This window comes from Panthera leo, chromosome A1 (assembly GCF_018350215.1).
Source record: "Panthera leo isolate Ple1 chromosome A1, P.leo_Ple1_pat1.1, whole genome shotgun sequence".
In the NCBI taxonomy this organism is placed as follows: domain Eukaryota; kingdom Metazoa; phylum Chordata; class Mammalia; order Carnivora; family Felidae; genus Panthera; species Panthera leo.
The window spans coordinates 136,878,843-136,895,983 of NC_056679.1; the positions used below are offsets into that span (position 1 = coordinate 136,878,843).

The 17,141-nt window shown below is 41.6% G+C and overlaps 2 protein-coding genes across 8 annotated transcripts in view; one reads left to right on the forward strand and one right to left on the reverse strand.

The window, feature by feature from the left end:
• MRPS27 (mitochondrial ribosomal protein S27) overlaps positions 1-17,141 on the reverse strand; it is a 130,670-nt gene that overhangs the window by 110,781 nt on the left and 2,748 nt on the right. For 3 of the 4 annotated variants that reach the window (XM_042940717.1, XM_042940734.1, XM_042940724.1), the window contains one exon: positions 1,614-1,725. The gene's annotated coding sequence lies outside the window, so the exon portion shown is untranslated. Of the gene's footprint in view, positions 1-1,613; positions 1,726-16,813; positions 16,928-17,141 lie in introns of those variants that run through there. The other variant, XM_042940731.1, reaches the window with a different exon arrangement.
• Positions 1-17,141, forward strand: part of PTCD2 (pentatricopeptide repeat domain 2) — a 120,213-nt gene that overhangs the window by 23,098 nt on the left and 79,974 nt on the right. For all 4 annotated transcript variants that reach the window (XR_006203247.1, XR_006203249.1, XM_042940749.1 and 1 more), the window contains exon 9: positions 4,614-4,727. Coding sequence is in view for 2 of the 4 variants with exons in the window: in XM_042940749.1 (XP_042796683.1) it covers positions 4,614-4,727 (114 nt within the window). In the remaining 2 variants the exon portion in view is untranslated. The remainder of the gene's footprint in view (positions 1-4,613; positions 4,728-17,141) is intronic.

The window sequence follows — 17,141 nt, forward strand, 5'->3', positions numbered from 1 at the left end:
CAGATTCAGATCTCTGTTATTAGAGCAGGCTTTTAAAAACTGATTTAATGGGCCCTAGCTTCTCTAAGGCTGAGTCATCTACTTGGAATCCCTAAGGGTAATTTGTTAATTATTAAGAAATGGAAACCTGACAAATAGGCTGTGGTAGAAAGTCAGTTCAGTCAGTATTAGCAGAAATAAATGAAGTTTTTTTTTTTTTCTGATCTACTTTAGAAATTAATGTCTTCTACTAAAATCTTTTCCTGCTGCCAGTTGGAATTTGAACTTACCTAATTTTTCCCCCTCAACTTAATTTTCTTTTCATCAAAATTGCTCTTGCTGCCAATATGACCCAGAGGGCCTGATTTTCCATTTTCCCAGCTAATACTTGCTACATACTGAATTGATTTCGCAGATGATCTCATGGAGGCACATGCATGTTGGCTCTGCTGTCTGAATTCAAACTCATCAATTTCAAAAGAACTGTAGCCCCCTCTTTAGCAATGTTAATCAATATCAAAAGATTAATCTCCACTTCTAAATAATGTTTGAAAGAGCTGAGACCAACATGGGATAGCTTTCCACTGATGCTATTTGAATTCCAATCATGTCTCTAGAAATAAGGCATGTCTCCAAGTGGATACCCATTTTGGAATTCAATTACCTTGCAGGGGAATTGACAATTGGTTAGTTTTGCTACTTTTACCATTATTTGTTAACACAGAAAAATGTTTTTTTTTAAATATTTATTTATTTTTGAGAAAGAGCATGTGCATGTGTGCTTATGTGAATAGGGAAGGGGCAGAGAGAGGAGAGAATTCCAAGCAGGCTCCATGCTGTCAGTGCAGAGTCCAGGGCGGGGCTTGATCCCACCAACCATGAGATCATGACCCAAGCTGAAATCAAGAGTCAGACGCTCAACTGACTGAGCCACTCAGGTTCCCCAACACAGATAGATGTTTTTCGGTTTTTGGGTTTTTTTTAAATGTTTGCTTATTTTTGAGACACAGGGAGACAGAGCACGAGTGAGGGAGGGGCAGAGAGAGAGGGAGACACAGAATCTGAAACAGGCTCCAGGCTCTGAGCTGTCAGCACACAGCCCGATGTGGGGCTCAAACCCACGAACCATGAGATCGTGACCTGAGCCGAAGTTGGATGCTTAACTGACTGAGCCACCCAGGCTCCCCCAGATAAATGTTTTAATGCCCCTTTCTGCAGTCACTAAGGTCCCCCTAAAGTTACAGTCCATGCTAGGAAGCCTCCTAGGCTGCATGGGGTAGGCAAGGAGATAGGACTCTTTCTCATAAATCCCTTAAGATTTTGGAACTTAAGAATTGCATTTTGGTTCAGAGCAATGTAGACTTGAGGGGAAAAAAAGGAGTCTGTACAACTGAGAAGCTTTGTTTTTCTTCCATGTATAAAAACCATGTAGATGGTCAGTCTAGGTCTGGTGTCACATTTTATGATAACATCAGGGACCCAGCCTCTTTCTGTGTTTCCCTACCACCATTGTAAGCATATGATTTTTATCTATTACGTCTTTTCCAGCGAGATAGAGGAAGAATGGAGGAGAAAGACACTGGACCCTTTTGAGGATGCTTTCCCAAATGTCTCACCCAGCCAGTTGTACTTACATGTTATTGGCCAGAACTGAATCCTGTAACCATACGTAGTAGTAGCAAAGAAACCTGAGAAATATAGTCTTAGAATTCTGTACATGACAGCATCAGTTGAAGTTAGGGAGTTCTGTTAATCAAAAAAGAAGGGGAGGACAGATATTGTTTAGAAAACTAGCAGTCTCTATTGCATTATGATATTCTACTTCAAATATAGCTAACTTAAAAGACAAAGACAAAATGCTAATTTCTGCATGTTCAGGGCTTCTGGTCCTTTATTTTGGTCAAAGGCACCCAATGACTTGTGAACATTTTTTGATGTTTCAGAAAACCAGAGGGGCAGGAGGTGTCCTTCTGTAGTTCTTGGAGTAGTTTTTCTTACCTAAATTCGCCCTATTCCTTGCTAATTTTCTTAGTCTTTGGTTTGAAATCTGTAAGATTGAAGCATTGTGCTGTACCTTGATCTAGTTTTCCTTAACTGTACCCTGAGGTTTCAGTTTGAGACCAATTCTAGCTTTAAATTCTCTCTTTGTCTTTTATCAGTAACTGCCTCATCTATATTGTCCTTCATCAGTCTATTTTGAGGTATTGAACTTTACTCTTGAAATCCCTTCTGAATCACAGATAGTTGCTGGAGGCAGGGAGGGAAATTGGGAAGACTTAAGAAGAGTTGAAATCTTCCAGGAGCACATCATTAATAGATCCTAGCATGGAGCTCCAGGAGGTTTATCTGTGTAAATTGCTAGGGGACCTCTGTTCTCCTTCTCATTCCTTATTGGCGAAGGTCTACTAGGTGCAAGGCACTAGAGACCTAACACCTAACAAGGTCAATTTCTCCTTGCCCTCAATAGGACAGACAATTGCCAACCCAATCAGAATTGGTTATTATTAATGTAAGAGCTTGAAGTACTATTGAGAGTCAGAGACTTTACCCTACTTTTAAGCTAATGAGTAAACCTTCCATAGTTTCATGGATGCTGGTAGAGTTCACAAGGCACTGAGAGGTGAAGGACATTTCCTTAAATCAGAGCAACAGTAGTAGCCACAACATTAGCATTTTTGCATCAGTTTCTTGAACCCAGTTCCCACATGGCAACCCAAGGTCTATATGCCTCTTACACATACAGGAGAACCCAGATCTCTCAAAATGGCAGTAAGCATGCCTGCCCTTTTCTCTACATGAGGCACCATGTCGGTCTTTCCAGGCTGTGGGTTCTATGAATATCCTTGAAAAGATAGTCTGGAATAAAGGCAGGTAGTACTTCTTCTGCTTGAATGTGAGAAGTCTGTAGAGTGTTGCCTCCCAGTGAAAAGTGTGCTCATGACTTGGCCTGTGCTTTACAACACTGAACTTAGATTGGGTTCTTTGGATTTAGCCTACTTGGAATCATTTCATTCTGTTCTTTGGGACCAAAGTTAGCCCCTCATCCCGATCAACTGCTAAACAAACTTAAATTGTTATAATGGTCTGTAGAAAGAACTAAGCTGGTTTGCTATATGAAAAGAAATATCTCTTCCAGAAAAACTCTTTTCCAAAGGATCAAGAGCCTTTAAAATGTTTATATTCTTTGACTTTATAATTTCACTTCTGGGAGTCAAGTCCTAGATATTAACAAGGTTTTTTTTTTTTTTTTTTAATGTATGCATTTATCAATATGTTGAGTTTATTAATATATTGAAGAGTGGTATTGCTTAAATTAACAAATTATCATATACGCATTCATCATTAAACATGAGGTATTCTATAATTTCTTAATGAGAAAATATTCACTGTATAATAGTTGACAGAAAGAATCAGATCTGGGGGAAAATTAATACATTTGGAAGATAATACATGAAATTGTAAACAGTGGATAACATTAGTTGGGGAATTCTGAGTCATTCTGATTTTCTTTTCTTTTTTAATGTTTTTATTTATTTTTGAGAGAGAGAGAGCACCAGCAGGGGAGGGGCAGAAAGAGAGGGAGACCCAGAATCCAAAGCAGGCTCCAGGCTCTGAGCTGTAGGCACAGAGCCCAACGCAGGGCTCGAACCCACAAACTGTGAGATCATGACCTGAGCCGAAGTTGGATGCTCAACCTGCTGAACCACACAGACGCCCTGTTATTTTCTTTAACCTTTTCTGTGTTTTTCAAATTGTACTAGTGAATGTTGGTAATGGGTGGAGCGAAGGGGGGAATGTGTTTTTTTCCTTGGGTTAAATATGTCTATCTGATGAAGGTAGTTAGTGGTACCATCTTAAAAGCCAAGTACAGTACCCAGTTTTAGAAGTTCCTTAATAGCCACAGTGTAAATAGGAGTACTTGAACCAGCTTCCTCTTGATACCTGCAACTGATTAGCCTGCAATTTCTAGGAAGGAAGGAAGGAAGGAAGGAAGGAAGGAAGGAAGGAAGGGAGGGAGGGAAGGAAGGAAGGAAGGAAGGAAGGAAGGAAGGAAAGAAGGAAAGAAGGAAAGAAGGAAAGAAGGAAAGAAGGAAAGAAGGAAAGAAGGAAAGAAAGGTAAAGGTATATTTCACCCCACAGTCGATCTTAGGAGATAGTCTCATAGTCCTCTGCTCCGAATCTGGAAGAAATAGGAAGAAACTGATAGTAATGTTTGAGTACCTGCTGTGTGCTGGTATTTTATTCCATATTCACAGTAATTCCAAATGTGAGATGTAAACCTATTTTACTAATTTTATAAATGCAAAAGTTGGAAGAGCTTAAATAGGTGGCCAGAGTTACATAGCTCATAATTGCCCATGCCAGGAGTCCAGCCCAAATATGCCAGACTCCAAAATCTGTATTTTCTCCGTTTCTATCTTTAGGTAAGTTTTGAAGTTGAGGTGTTTTAATTAGCTGTTGGAAACCCAAGTTCTGGCTGATAGACATATATTCGAAGCATTCTTTGAATTTGTGCAAGAGAATGAATTAGGTAATAGCATGAAAGCAGGTAGATGCCTATAAATGTAGGGTTCATACATCATTGTTGAGCGCTGGCTCAGTCTTGTTTTTGCTTGTTTGTTCTTTGTATTCAGATTTTGATTCATATCCAGTCAAATATGTTGAAAACCCTGATAAAGATATTAAAGGATGCTGCAGACGGAAATTTATCAAAATTTGTGAAAAGACAGGAGTTCTCAGAAGAAGTGGTGAGTATGAGATTGCTGCAGAAATGATTTAAAGGTGAAAGGACATACATTAGAGTGTCCACTTATTGTCTTCATTCTACAGGCCGCCACCTTAAAGAGCGTCAAGTATGGCAACATCTCTCTTTTTCCTGTTAAAAGATTTCTTTTTGGGTGCAAAGGTTTTTTTTCTTCCAACAGGAAGTATCCTCTGAAATTCTAGGAAAACTTGGTCCTCTTACATTATTTCCCCACCCCCCACATAGTGTTTTCCTGCGTCCTGGGTCCCCTTTTTCCTCAAGCCCTCCATACCTTCTGCCCACTCCCTGACCCCTGCGCCCTGGTTCATGGCGGAAGTAAGAGCAATGAGGAGAGAACTGCTGCCTCACCAACCACCTCCTGTCCCACCTGCTCATCTTCCCTCCTGAAGCCATGGCAATTGAATGCACCTCTCTGGAGCAGACTTCCCCACTGAGCCCTAGAGCCCATCCCTCAGACCCACTGCAGGACATCAGTTCAGAAGATATTTTACCCTCTTTTGAGCATCATGAACATCCCCGTCCCTGGGGATCATTCCCATCAGGAATAAGCTACAGTAGCTCTCATCTTAAAAATTAAAAAAAAAAAAAAAAAAGTGTCCCCACTTACACAAATAAAAAGACACACTGTGTGTTGAGATAGGAGGACTCAACCCCATAAAGTCAATTCTTCCCAACTTATTGTGATAATGTAACCTAATAAAAGTGCCATTAGTTTTGTTTGTGTGGTTAAAGTTTAGTAGGAAGAACAAACTAACAAGAATAACTGGGAAAACCCTGTGAGAGGAGAGCAGGGAGGGGTGCTAGACTTGCCAGAAATTTAGCCGTATTAATGCTTCTATAATCAGAACTTTGGTTTTAGGTACTGAGTAGACCAACTAATGGAACTGTATAAATGTTTTTGCAAAACTATAAAACAAAATTAAATAGAAATGATAAGCAGTTTCAAAAAATTGAAAGCAGAAGGAAACAAAGGAACCCATGTCTCACACTGATGGCTGAAGCACACAAAGAGGAGCTACTGTAAGTCCTTTGAAATTTAGTAATTTGTCCATCAGTAGCTAAAGGGAAAAAAACTGTAAGGAAATCGTAAATGACTGGCAGTGATGAGTTTGTTACTAATGATATTGGTATTGTTTTGACTAATGAAGAGGCCTGTTTGATTGGTTCGCCCTCCCTGCTTTCTTCCCTTGCCTTCTGACGGTACTGGTGCCTGCTGGTTGGCGGGAGAGGGTAGCAGGCTCCTTTCTCCCCCTCTGACACTCTGTTGCCCTCCCAGCCCTATCCCTTTTTTGGACTTGCACCCAAAGGCTTCTACCTGCTGGCAAAGGGAGCTTGTCAGGAAACTAACTGGATATGATTAATTTAAAGCTTCTGTTTGGATTCCTTAGCGCTGTGGAAGTTGTGATCCACCCAAACCCTTTTGGAGTATGTTTTAGGAAAGTAGGGTAACTGGAAATGTAAACCTGTTTTAAAGTGCACAGTTTGTGCATGTGCATCCATTACTGACACAACTTCAGTTTCCCCAACAGCACTAATGCTTATCACTCTACTTAGATCTGGTTTATCAATATGTTGTCCCCATTATATGACTGAAGCATCCAAACAAACACCACATTGAGAAATACTGATTTTTTTCCCTAAAGTCTGTAAGATTGACTTATTTCAAAAGCTCCCCCTCTAGCTGAGTGCGTTCCTGGCTGTTGTGAGGCTGCATGGGGAACTGCCGTTGAGAAATTATAAATAAACGCTCTAACTCCAGTAGCCTTTGAACAGCTCTAAATAACACTTGTAAGACTGTATGCAGAGTCCTCCATTATAAAACCTGCATCTTACAAGTGCTCTGGGTAGTGTTGATACCAACAGCTATTAAAGATGTCTCGTATGGGGCGCCTGGGTGGCTCGGTCGGTTAAGCGTCCGACTTTGGCTCAGATCATGATCTTGTGGTTTGTGAGTTCGAGCCCCGTGTCAGGCTCTGTGCTGGCAGCTCGTAGCCTGGAGCCTGCTTCCGATTCTGTGTCTCTCTTTCTCTCTCTCTCTTTCTCTCTGCCCCTCCCCCACTCACGCTCTGTCTCTGTCTCTCAAAAATGAATAAACTAGGGGCGCCTGGGTGGCTCAGTCGGTTAAGCATCCGACTTCAGCTCAGGTCATGATCTCGCGGTCTGTGAGTTCGAGCCCCGCGTCGGGGTCTGTGCTGACAGCTCAGAGCCTGGAGCCTGCTTCCGATTCTGTGTCTCCCTCTCTCTCTGCCCCTCCCCTGTTCATGCTCTGTCTCTCTCTGTCTCAAAAATAAATAAACGTTAAAAAAAAAAAAAAAAGATGCCTCGTGTGTGGAGATAAGGTTATACCTACCACCAAAGGAATGTTGAAAAGAATTGTTGGGTTGTTTTTTTTTTTAATTACTATGACTAAAATCTCTCCAAACATTCACTGTTTCTTCACTGATTTCTTTTTTGAAACTAACCTAACAATGGAGTAAAATCTCTTTTCTGCTTAAGTTGTAGAATGGTCCCTGTGACACCATTTGGTATTTGTGTAGTGATGGGAGAGAATTGATGCAGTATATGCAATTAGAGCAAAGTTATCTCCAGCTTGGCATGTTTGCTTGGCTGCTTTCGGAAACCATATGCTGCCCTAGGTCACCTCACCTTCAACATGGGGCAGGGACTAAACAAGCTATTCATTCTTCTTAAGAATAACATACATTGCTGAAACCTCTTACCTGAAGGTTCCTGGGAGCCCTTGTTTGAAAGGAAGGTATGTTGGCAGCAGATAGGGTTATGATCTATCTAGAAGGTGACCAGAGGATTTCTTAGGGACCTTGATCACACGTAAATTTTATAAGATGCGTTGTTGGATTGTATCATAAATAAGGATTGAATGAAGTCAACTATTGATTTTGTTCAAAAGTAGCTTTACATTGTTATTTAGAGCTCACCCATTTTTGTAGAATTAAATGCCATTCTTACACTTGTGAGTCCAATGTTTATACCTTTGGTTTAGACATCTCCATGTCTCATATTTGTGTATATCCAACAACCTCTTGACTTACCCACTTAGAACTTTCACAGGCATCTCAACCAGAACTCTTGATGTTTTTATGCTTCCAAATCTGTTCCTCCCATCTTGCCCATCTCCATTAATTACCTCACCCATCACCAAGTTACTAAAGCCCAAATTAGGAAGATGTCTTTGATTCCTCCCTTTCCTTGACCTCTTCCTCAATAAATCCTTTCAGTTTAACTCCCCAGATATACTTGATAGATGTCTACTTCAGCATGTTGTGTCTATGTTTTCCAGTCTAGACTGTGATCCTCTCTCATGTGGACTGTGGTATTGGCCTCTGGATTAGTCTCCACCCTCCCTTTCTCTACACGTTTAAACATTATCTGCAGATGTTTAAACCTAAATCAGATCCTGTCCTAATTTGGACCTTCTGACAGCTTCTAGAATACATTCCAGAAAACTTAATCATGTATAAAACCCTACATATTTGGCCGTGCCTCCTGCTCTGATTGTTAAATTTGGCAAACTTGTTCCATTGCTGTTTGACTCCTTTTCCTAGTATGTTTCATTGTATAGTATGTACCACATAAACACCCTTTTTTTTTTTAATATGAAATTTATTGTCACATTGGTTTCCATACAACACCCAGTGGTCATCCAACAGGTGCCCTCCTCAATAGCCATCACCCACCCTCTCCTCCCTCCCACCCCCATCAACCCTCAGTTTCTTCTCAGTTTTTAAGAGTCTCTTATGGTTTGGCTCCCTCCCTCTCTAACCTTTTTTTTTTTCCCCTTCCCCTCCCCCCTTGGTCTTGTGTTAAGTTTCTCAAGATCCACATAAGAGTGAAAACATACGGTATCTGTCTTTCTCTGTATGGCTTATTTCACTTAGCATCACACTCTCCAGTTCCGTCCACATTGCTACAAAAGGCCATATTTCATTCTTTCTCATTGCCACGTGGTATTCCATTGTGTATATAAACCACAATTTCTTTATCCATTCATCAGTTGATGGACATTTAGGCTCTTTCCATAATTTGGCTATTGTTGAGAGTGCTGCTATAAACATTGGGGTACAAGTGCCCCTATGCCTCAGCACTCCTGTATTTCTTGGGTAAATTCCTAGCAGTGCTATTGCTGGATCATAGGGTAGATCTATTTGTAATTTTTTGTGGAACCTTCACACTGTTTTCCAGAGCAGCTGCACCAGTTTGCATTCCCACCAACAGTGCCAGAGGGTTCCCATTTCTCCACATCCCCTCCAGCATCTATAGTCTCCTGATTTGTTCATTTTAGCCACTCTGACTGGCATGATGTGGTATCTGAGTGTGGTTTTGATTTGTATTTCCCTGATGAGGAGCGACATTGAGCATCTTTTCATGTGCCTGTTGGCCATCTGGATGGCTTCTTTAGAGAAGTGTCTGTTCATGTTTTCTGCCCATTTCTTAACTGGGTTATTTGTTTTTCGGGTGTGGAGTTTGGTAAGCTCTTTATATATTTTGGATACTAGCCCTTTGTCCGATATGTCATTTGCAAATATCTTTTCCCATTCCGTAGGTTGCCTTATAGTTTTGTTGATTGTTTCCTTTGCAGTGCAGAAGCTTTTTATCTTCATGAGGTCCCAGTAGTTCCTTTTTGCTTTTAATTCCCTTGCCTTTGGGGATGTGTCGAGTAAGAAGTTGCTGCGGCTGAGGTTAGAGAGGTTTTTTCCTGCTTTCTCCTCTAGAGTTTTGATGGTTTCCTGTCTCACATTCAGGTCCTTTATCCATTTTGAGTTTATTTTGGTGAGTGGTGTAAGAAAGTGGTCTAGTTTCAACCTTCTGCACGTTGCTGTCCAGTTCTCCCGGCACCGTTTGTTAAAGAGACTGTCTTTTTTCCATTGGATATTCTTTCCTGCTTTGTCAAAGATGAGTTGGCCATACCTTTGTGGGTCTAATTCTGGGGTTTCTATTCTATTCCATTCCATTGGTCTATGTGTCTGTTTTTGTGCCAATACCATGCTGTCTTGATGATTACAGCTTTGTAATAGAGGCTAAAGTCTGGGATTGTGATGCCTCCTGCTTTGGTCTTCTTCTTCAAATTACTTTGGCTATTCAGGGTCTTTTGTGGTTCCATACAAATTTTAGGATTGCTTGTTCTAGCTTCAAGAAGAACGCTGGTGTGATTTTGATTGGGATTGCTTTATTCGATACCAGGAATGATATTCAAGTACTAATTGTGAATTTTTTGTATAGCTTATAGAATCCCATGTAGTCATTCATACTTCTATGTGGCCCGGTACCTTGGTTTTCACCATTATAGGTATACACTATACGTTTTAGTGCATTTGGACCTCCGCTTCTTGGAGAATCAGAAGAACAAGGAAGAAATCTTGCATAGAGATAATGATCTGCTCTTTGGCTTTTTCCAGCTGGCCAAAGCAAGGAAAAAAGTGAAGGATGTACCTGCCCTTCTGGCCAAATTTGATGAGATCTATGGGAAACTCCACATTAATGGCCAGGTCACCACTTGCACTTTGGATACTCTCCTCTGCCACACCCCTGGGGACAGAAAATCCCACATGGTACTATTAAGTAAGAGGACAGTCAGCCATCGGACCTTCCAGCCTCTCAACCAGTCTCTGTGGGCTGAATAACCCTATGCTCAAGTCACTCATGGGTCTGAGCTGGAAGGGGCCTCCCAGTGAGTTAATGGCTTCCTAAGAAATCAGGCATTGTACTCCAGTGGATGCTATGTTAACAAACACTTGGTCTCCTTAAATTTCTGCGTTGATTTCGAACTGTCATGCTGATCTGAGAAGTTAATGTTGTGCCACCGTGAAGATCTAAATCGAGTCCAGCAGAAAGCTCCGCTCCCTCAGAAAGGACACTTCCTCTGTATAAAGTTCTAAGGATCCTTGAAGGAACATGACTGTGGTCTCCAGTCCAACTGCCGGTACCAGCGTAGAACCAAGTAAGCACTAATGGGAAGGAAATTGCCATAAGTGGTCAACTCCAGTAAATTTTGGGGGGAGTAGTTACTTGCAGACTATACTCTTGCTGAATTCAGGAGGTCTGGAACCCTATTTTGCTACTGTGAGCATTGGCTCAGGATGTTCTCACTGTTTCTGTCATCATCTGTCTGTGACCCTAAATAAGATGCTTGTGAATCTGCATATTGACTTGAAATTTTCATTTAAGTTTCATTAGGGTCACATTTTCTCAAAAATGAGAGAAATAAAAGATTCCTGAGAAGATACCTTGAAGTTATGTTTTGTTTTCTCAGTAGCACAAACTAACCCAGGACTTAGCTCTCAGAAGTGATAAGTTAACCAAAATTTAAATGGTTATTACTGTGGTCATAGGCAGGCCAATTGCTTTTCAAAATAAATGCCAGTAAAAACACATATGCTCTCTGTATTTTTTGTTTGTTTTTTAAATATTTGGTCCTACATTTCATCTTATTGATGATCTTCTCTTTTCTCTTGGAATGCTTTATTTTTTTGTAAAAGTAAATGTGTCCTGACAGCAGGTTAAAGTTTCCTCATTCTGATCGGTCACACAGTAGTTTGAAACACAGCACCGGTGAGTTGTGCCTTTTGTTTCTCAAGGCCCACGTGATGTTTGCACCTTTCACCCATCTTCCTAGAGTTCTGTACACTCTTTCTTCAGTGCTGCTTCAAAAAGCGAGGTTTGGGGATGCCTGGGTGGCTCAGTCGGTTAAGTGTCCGCCTTCAGCTCAGGTTATGATCTCACAGTTGGTGAGTTGGAGCCCTGCATCAGGCTCTGCTGACAACTCAGAGCCTGGAGCCTGCTTCAGATTCTGTATCTCCTTCTCTCTCTGCCCCTCCCCTGCTTGTGCGCACGTGCATGCTCGCTCTCGCTCTCTCTCTCTCAAAATAAACAAACATTAAAAATTTTTTTTAAAAAGTAAGGTTTGCTTTTAGCTGATTGTTATTCAGAGGCAAGAAGTGTGCATAGAATCAGCAATTTTAGAGTAGGAGGAATCTTCTGAATCTCCTAATTTAACTCCCTCGTCTTTCAGGTGAAAGAAATGACTTGTCCAAATTGGTATAATTAGTTGCAGGTGGAGCTGAGATGAAACTCCCGATCCCTGGTCTGATACCCTTCCCACTAGAGCACATGTCTCTTCAGAGTTCAAATACTAAAGGAGGGCTCCCACGACTCACAGTGTGGCGACTCACTGTGTGGCCATGGGCTCACTGCAGTTTCCTTGTTTGTTAAATGAGTTAATCATACCGACCTCCTAGGCCTGATGTGAGAGTGGAATGAGGTGATCAATGTAAAGCAAGCCAAACAGTGGCTGGCACCGAGCAAGTGCTGAGTGGACGTTAAGTATCGTCATTTCTGTCAGTAGCACTCAGAATGTGGGTACCTGGTTGAAGAATTATATAAACAAATGTGTTCTTCCTTCTGTAAAGAAAACCCGAAGAATTTCTTTTGCTTAAGCTTGGTGAGGCCTTACCCCTTTTAAAGAAAACTCTGGGCCTTCATAGAATCTTAATTGTATTTTTTATGCCTCCTGTTTGGATTTCTCTACCTTCAGTCTTAGGGAATAATAGGGCATGCTTCCTGTCCCCCAACTTACCTTTTATCTTGTCTCACTTTCACAAAGAGCACTAAAATGCCTTTTATGCCCTGTGTGAATAGCTAACAACCATTCATTACCAAAAAAAAAAAAAAACAGTAGATAGCAGCCATGACCTTCCTAAGCTCTGTTGCTCTGAACAGCTGGTGGCTATGGTGGCTCTGCTGACTGCAGAAACTGGGCGATTCGATCTGTTCCCAGAAGTGATGCTGAGAGGCAGCAGTACAGCATGAACTAATGAGCCTTATGTTTACCCCAAAATAATAGATGATTCTGAAGGCTAAAACCCCATCAAGGGGAAAGTTTGCTTAGTGGATCATGAGCATTTCATTCTTTAAAGTTTCATAATTTCCTTGAAAAATGATGTTTTCTTGCAATCGATAATTTGCCTAAAGCATGCACTTACTCTGTTAATGAGAATATTTGGACAGAACATCTTATTCCCCAACCCTGTTATGTGCCTTTGTAGATTGTTTCATTTATTATAAATGTCTCTTGCTTCAGAGTCCAGATGTCATCCTGGTGGATACAGCACAGTGTGAGGAGAGGAAAAGATCCCTCCTTCACTAGGTGTTATCGGGTAGTGTTCTGGTTATGTCTTGCTGTGTCTCTAAGCCACTAGAATTTAGTGGCTTGAAACACCAATCATTTTCTCATTATCATTAGAATTGACTGGCTCAGGCAGGCTGCTCTTACTCTGGGTCTCAGGTGGTTATCAGTTGTTGGTGGCTGGGATTAGAGTCACCTCAAAGGTTTCTTCACTTAATGTTTGTGGCAGTTGACACTAGGTCCTCAGCTGAGGCTCCCTGACAGCATAGTGGCCGAGTACTAGGGAGTGTGCCAAGAGGACCAGGCAGAAGCTGTTGTCACCTTTTACCACCTGGTTTCAGAAGTCCTGTGGCAGCACTTCCACTCAAATCACAAGCTCATCCACATTCAAGGCGAGGGCACATTCATTCCAGCTTTCAGTGGTGGCAATGTCGAGGGAACACATGTTTTAAACTACCAGAGACTTTTTTTCCAGCAAGCTCTTTAAACTTCTTTCCCATTGCTGCTTCTCTAATTAAAGTTACCATCATTAGTCCTGTGTCTTTCACCTATCTTCTCTACTATAGCCCACGAGGTTTCTAAAACAAATTTGTCCTTTTCAATTTAGAACCTGCTGAGGGCTCTTCACATCCCTCTGGATAAAGCTCTGTCTCTTCAACATGGTTTAGAAGGCCGTTCGTAATCTGGCCCCGGTTTGCCCAGCCAGCCCTATCCCTTGCTACTCCACACTCCTTCTTCCCTCCCACTCATTTTTCAGGCCATAACTTAGATATTTTTTCATCTGGAAAGGCTTTCTCTGTCTATCCACCTACCTCAAGTTCAGGTTAGGTGAACTGCTTCCGTGCCCCTGTGCCTCACTTAACAACACGTGTACCATGCTGCTGCCATTGTTCTCCATCCTTCACCACATTTAGGTTTCATGTCTATCTTGTTCTCTGCTGTTTGCCCAGAGCACGGTAGGGATCATATCAGAGGATGAGGACTCCTCAACTCACAAACTCTTTTATGCTGTGTAATGATGTTGGTTGTCATCATATCCCCCTGTGAACAGATTTTTCTCTCCAGTGACTTCCACTCAGTCCCAGACACTCCACATTTAGGCCTGACCCCAGGCTTTTGCTCAGCCTATTTTGTATCCTTTTCTCCTCCAACCTAAAATGCCCTCCCACTTTATCCATCCTTTTCTGCCTATTCAAGATCCACCTCACGTCACCTCTTCCATAAGATGTTCTCAAGATGGAGAGCCCTTATGGATTCTCCATTCACTCATTCACAAAGTCAATATTGAGCAGCTTACACTGGACAAGGCACTATGAAAGGCTCCTAAGATGCCACAGGAAGAACACATCATCTCCATTTCCCAAAGCAGAACATTTTTACCCTGCCATGTTGAACTTAAGGACCTTTTGGTCTAGTCATTTGTTCATTGCTCCTACAGACAGTACTCCTTACAGAGTGATCAAAATCTTCCCAAAGAATACTCAGTAGTGAAATAGACCAATCCTAAGCAATTCAGGCTGATATTTTTTTGACAGCAATCTAAGAAGTTAATACAAAATTGAACCAATTCCTAATGATTATTACTGAGAAATTATAATGGGGAGGTAAAGATTTATCTGCTATAATTTAGGTAGGCAGAATTGGAGGTTTCTCTATTTCTTTGCAAGCAAACAAATTTCTTTTTTTTTTTTTTTAACGTTTATTTGTTTCTGAGAGAGGCAGAGTGTGAGCAGGGGAGGTGCAGAGAGAGAGAGGGAGACACAGAATCCGAAGCAGGCTCCAGGCTCTGAGCTGTCAGCACAGAGCCCAGTGCAGGGCTCAAACTCAACAGACCACGAGATCAGACTGAGCCACCCAGGTGCCCCACAAGCAAACAAATTTCTTACGCACTCTGTACTCTCTGTTTAGAACCCCAGAGGAATTCATGGAAGACTTGATCTTGCTTAAAGGATATTTTGAGCTTTGATTTTTTTTTTCCTTTAGGTAAATGTTTGATCTTTCTGCATAGCTTCCTTTCACTCTTTTTCATAGACAAAATGACAGCTGGGTATAAGGCAGTGGTTCTCAGACTTCAGCAAGCATCAGAGATACCTGGAGAGTTTATTCAAACCCAGAATCCTGGGACCCATCTCAGAGTTTTTGATTCCACAGATCTGGAGCAGAGTCCGAGAATGTGTATTTCTAATAAATTTCTAATAAATTCTCTGTTGCTAGTCTGGGGACTGTAGTTTAAACCACTATTTTTTTTAGGAAGCTTATGTTTTCTTATGTGCAGGGGAGACTTGGGCTTCAGTTACCATCTCCGTTCTTCTGGTCTCTGCTGTGACAAGGAGGGAAGAGCAGGCAATGGGGCCTTGTCCCTGGACTCCTGAGCAAGTATCTGCTGAGGTGTGTATTGACTGCCATGTGCCTCCTGAGGACCCTTACTCTAATGTTGACCCACCTCCACCTCACACCCTCTCCACTGGAGTCAATGAATTAGGAATCCCAGGTCATTATGATTTAAGATCAATGAAAAATGTATTTAGTTTTTTCAAATTATACATACACACACAAATAGATACGTATACACATATGTATAAATATCCATGTAAACTAAGGCAGCATATGGCAGAATAACACAGAGCTTGACAACAGAAACCCAAGATTTAAATGTATTTAATAACATTTCTATCTACAAATTTGACATACATTATGCATTTAAAAATGTGCGGTGAGCCAAATCATTGTGAATTAACCCCCCAGTGGAAATATTTCAGAAAAGTAAAAGAGAGTTTTTAAAAGGAAATGGTTTGTACTGCATAAACAATGAATCGAGGAATTAAGTTGGCTTGAACAGCATTACCTCAAAAATATCTTGAGTGGGGCACGTGGGTGACTCGGTTGACCTTCCAACTTCGGCTCAGGTCATGATCTCACAGTTTGTGGGTTCGGGCCTGCATCCGGCATTGGGCTGACTGCTCCAGGCCTGCTTCAGAGTCTGTCTCCTTTCTTGCTCTCTCTGCCCCTCCCCCACTTGCACGCACTCTGTTTCTTTCAAAAATAAATGAACGCTAAAAAAAAAAACCGCTTAAATATCTTGAGCAAAACTTGATATTGGTGTAATTCTGATTGAAATTTTTGTTGTTGTTAATGTGTCAAAACAAGGGGATTAAAAAATGCCCTCTGTTTTCATGAACTTGGCATTCTCCAAGAGGAACAGACATTAAGTGAGTAACCCTGCAGGTGACCACATTGTTACAGTTGGGGTAAGGCCAGGGTGATACTTACTTCACTCTGTGGAATAGATAATAAGTGGCATGCGTTGTGAAAATACGTGCACATACACAGTAAGAGAGGACCTTTTCTGGTCTTTCATAGCACCAATTGTGTTGTTCATTTTGACATGTAAAGTGCATTACCTTGTGCTGTTAGAGAAATTTTTCCAAGTACAGTACATCTAGTGTCTCCTGAAGGACAAACTATCCTACCTGTGTTTTATGACCCCAAAGTGCCTGTGTAGCATATTCCTATACTATGATACTATAATGTGGCCTTTATATTTTTTGAAAGGGTGAATTAATTGGCATGTTTTAGTTAATGTGTATGGCCTCCCATGCTATGCTTTGAGTATTTCACAACTTTCTCATAAACTGGTTGCTCTTTCTTAGTTTTACATAAGACAGCCGAGACCTAGAGAAGTAGAATGCCCAAGAAGGGGGTATAGGTGACTAGTGTGCATTAACACACTGACCAGAGCCCTTTATCTTCGTTTCACTGCATGGGGTTTTCCCTCCAGTATTTCCAGGCTCTCAGCTAATCTGAGACAGAAGTGATTTGGGGAGAAAAGGGAATAGGGGGAGGGTACAAGAGTTTTACTCGAGTTTTCCCAGCTGCTAACGGAAGAGTTCAGAACCTTGCTGAACTGCACATTCTACCCACTTACGTACCTTACTGAGTTGATCTTCTGGGACTGTGACCTCCACGAGCCTCAGGGGCATATTTACCACAGTGATTAAAGGTGGGGTCTGGAGGGGCGCCTGGGTGGCTCAGTCGGTTGAGCGTCCGACTTCAGCTCAGGTCACGATCTCACGGCCTGTGAGTTCGAGCCCCGCGTCGGGCTCTGGGCTGATGGCTCAGAGCCTGGAGCCTGCTTCTGATTCTGTGTCTCCCTCTCTCTCTGCCCCTCCCCCGTTCATGCTCTGTCTCTCTCTGTCCCAAAAATAAATAAACGTTAAAAAAAAAAAAATTTAATAAAAAAAAAAAAAAAGTGGGGTC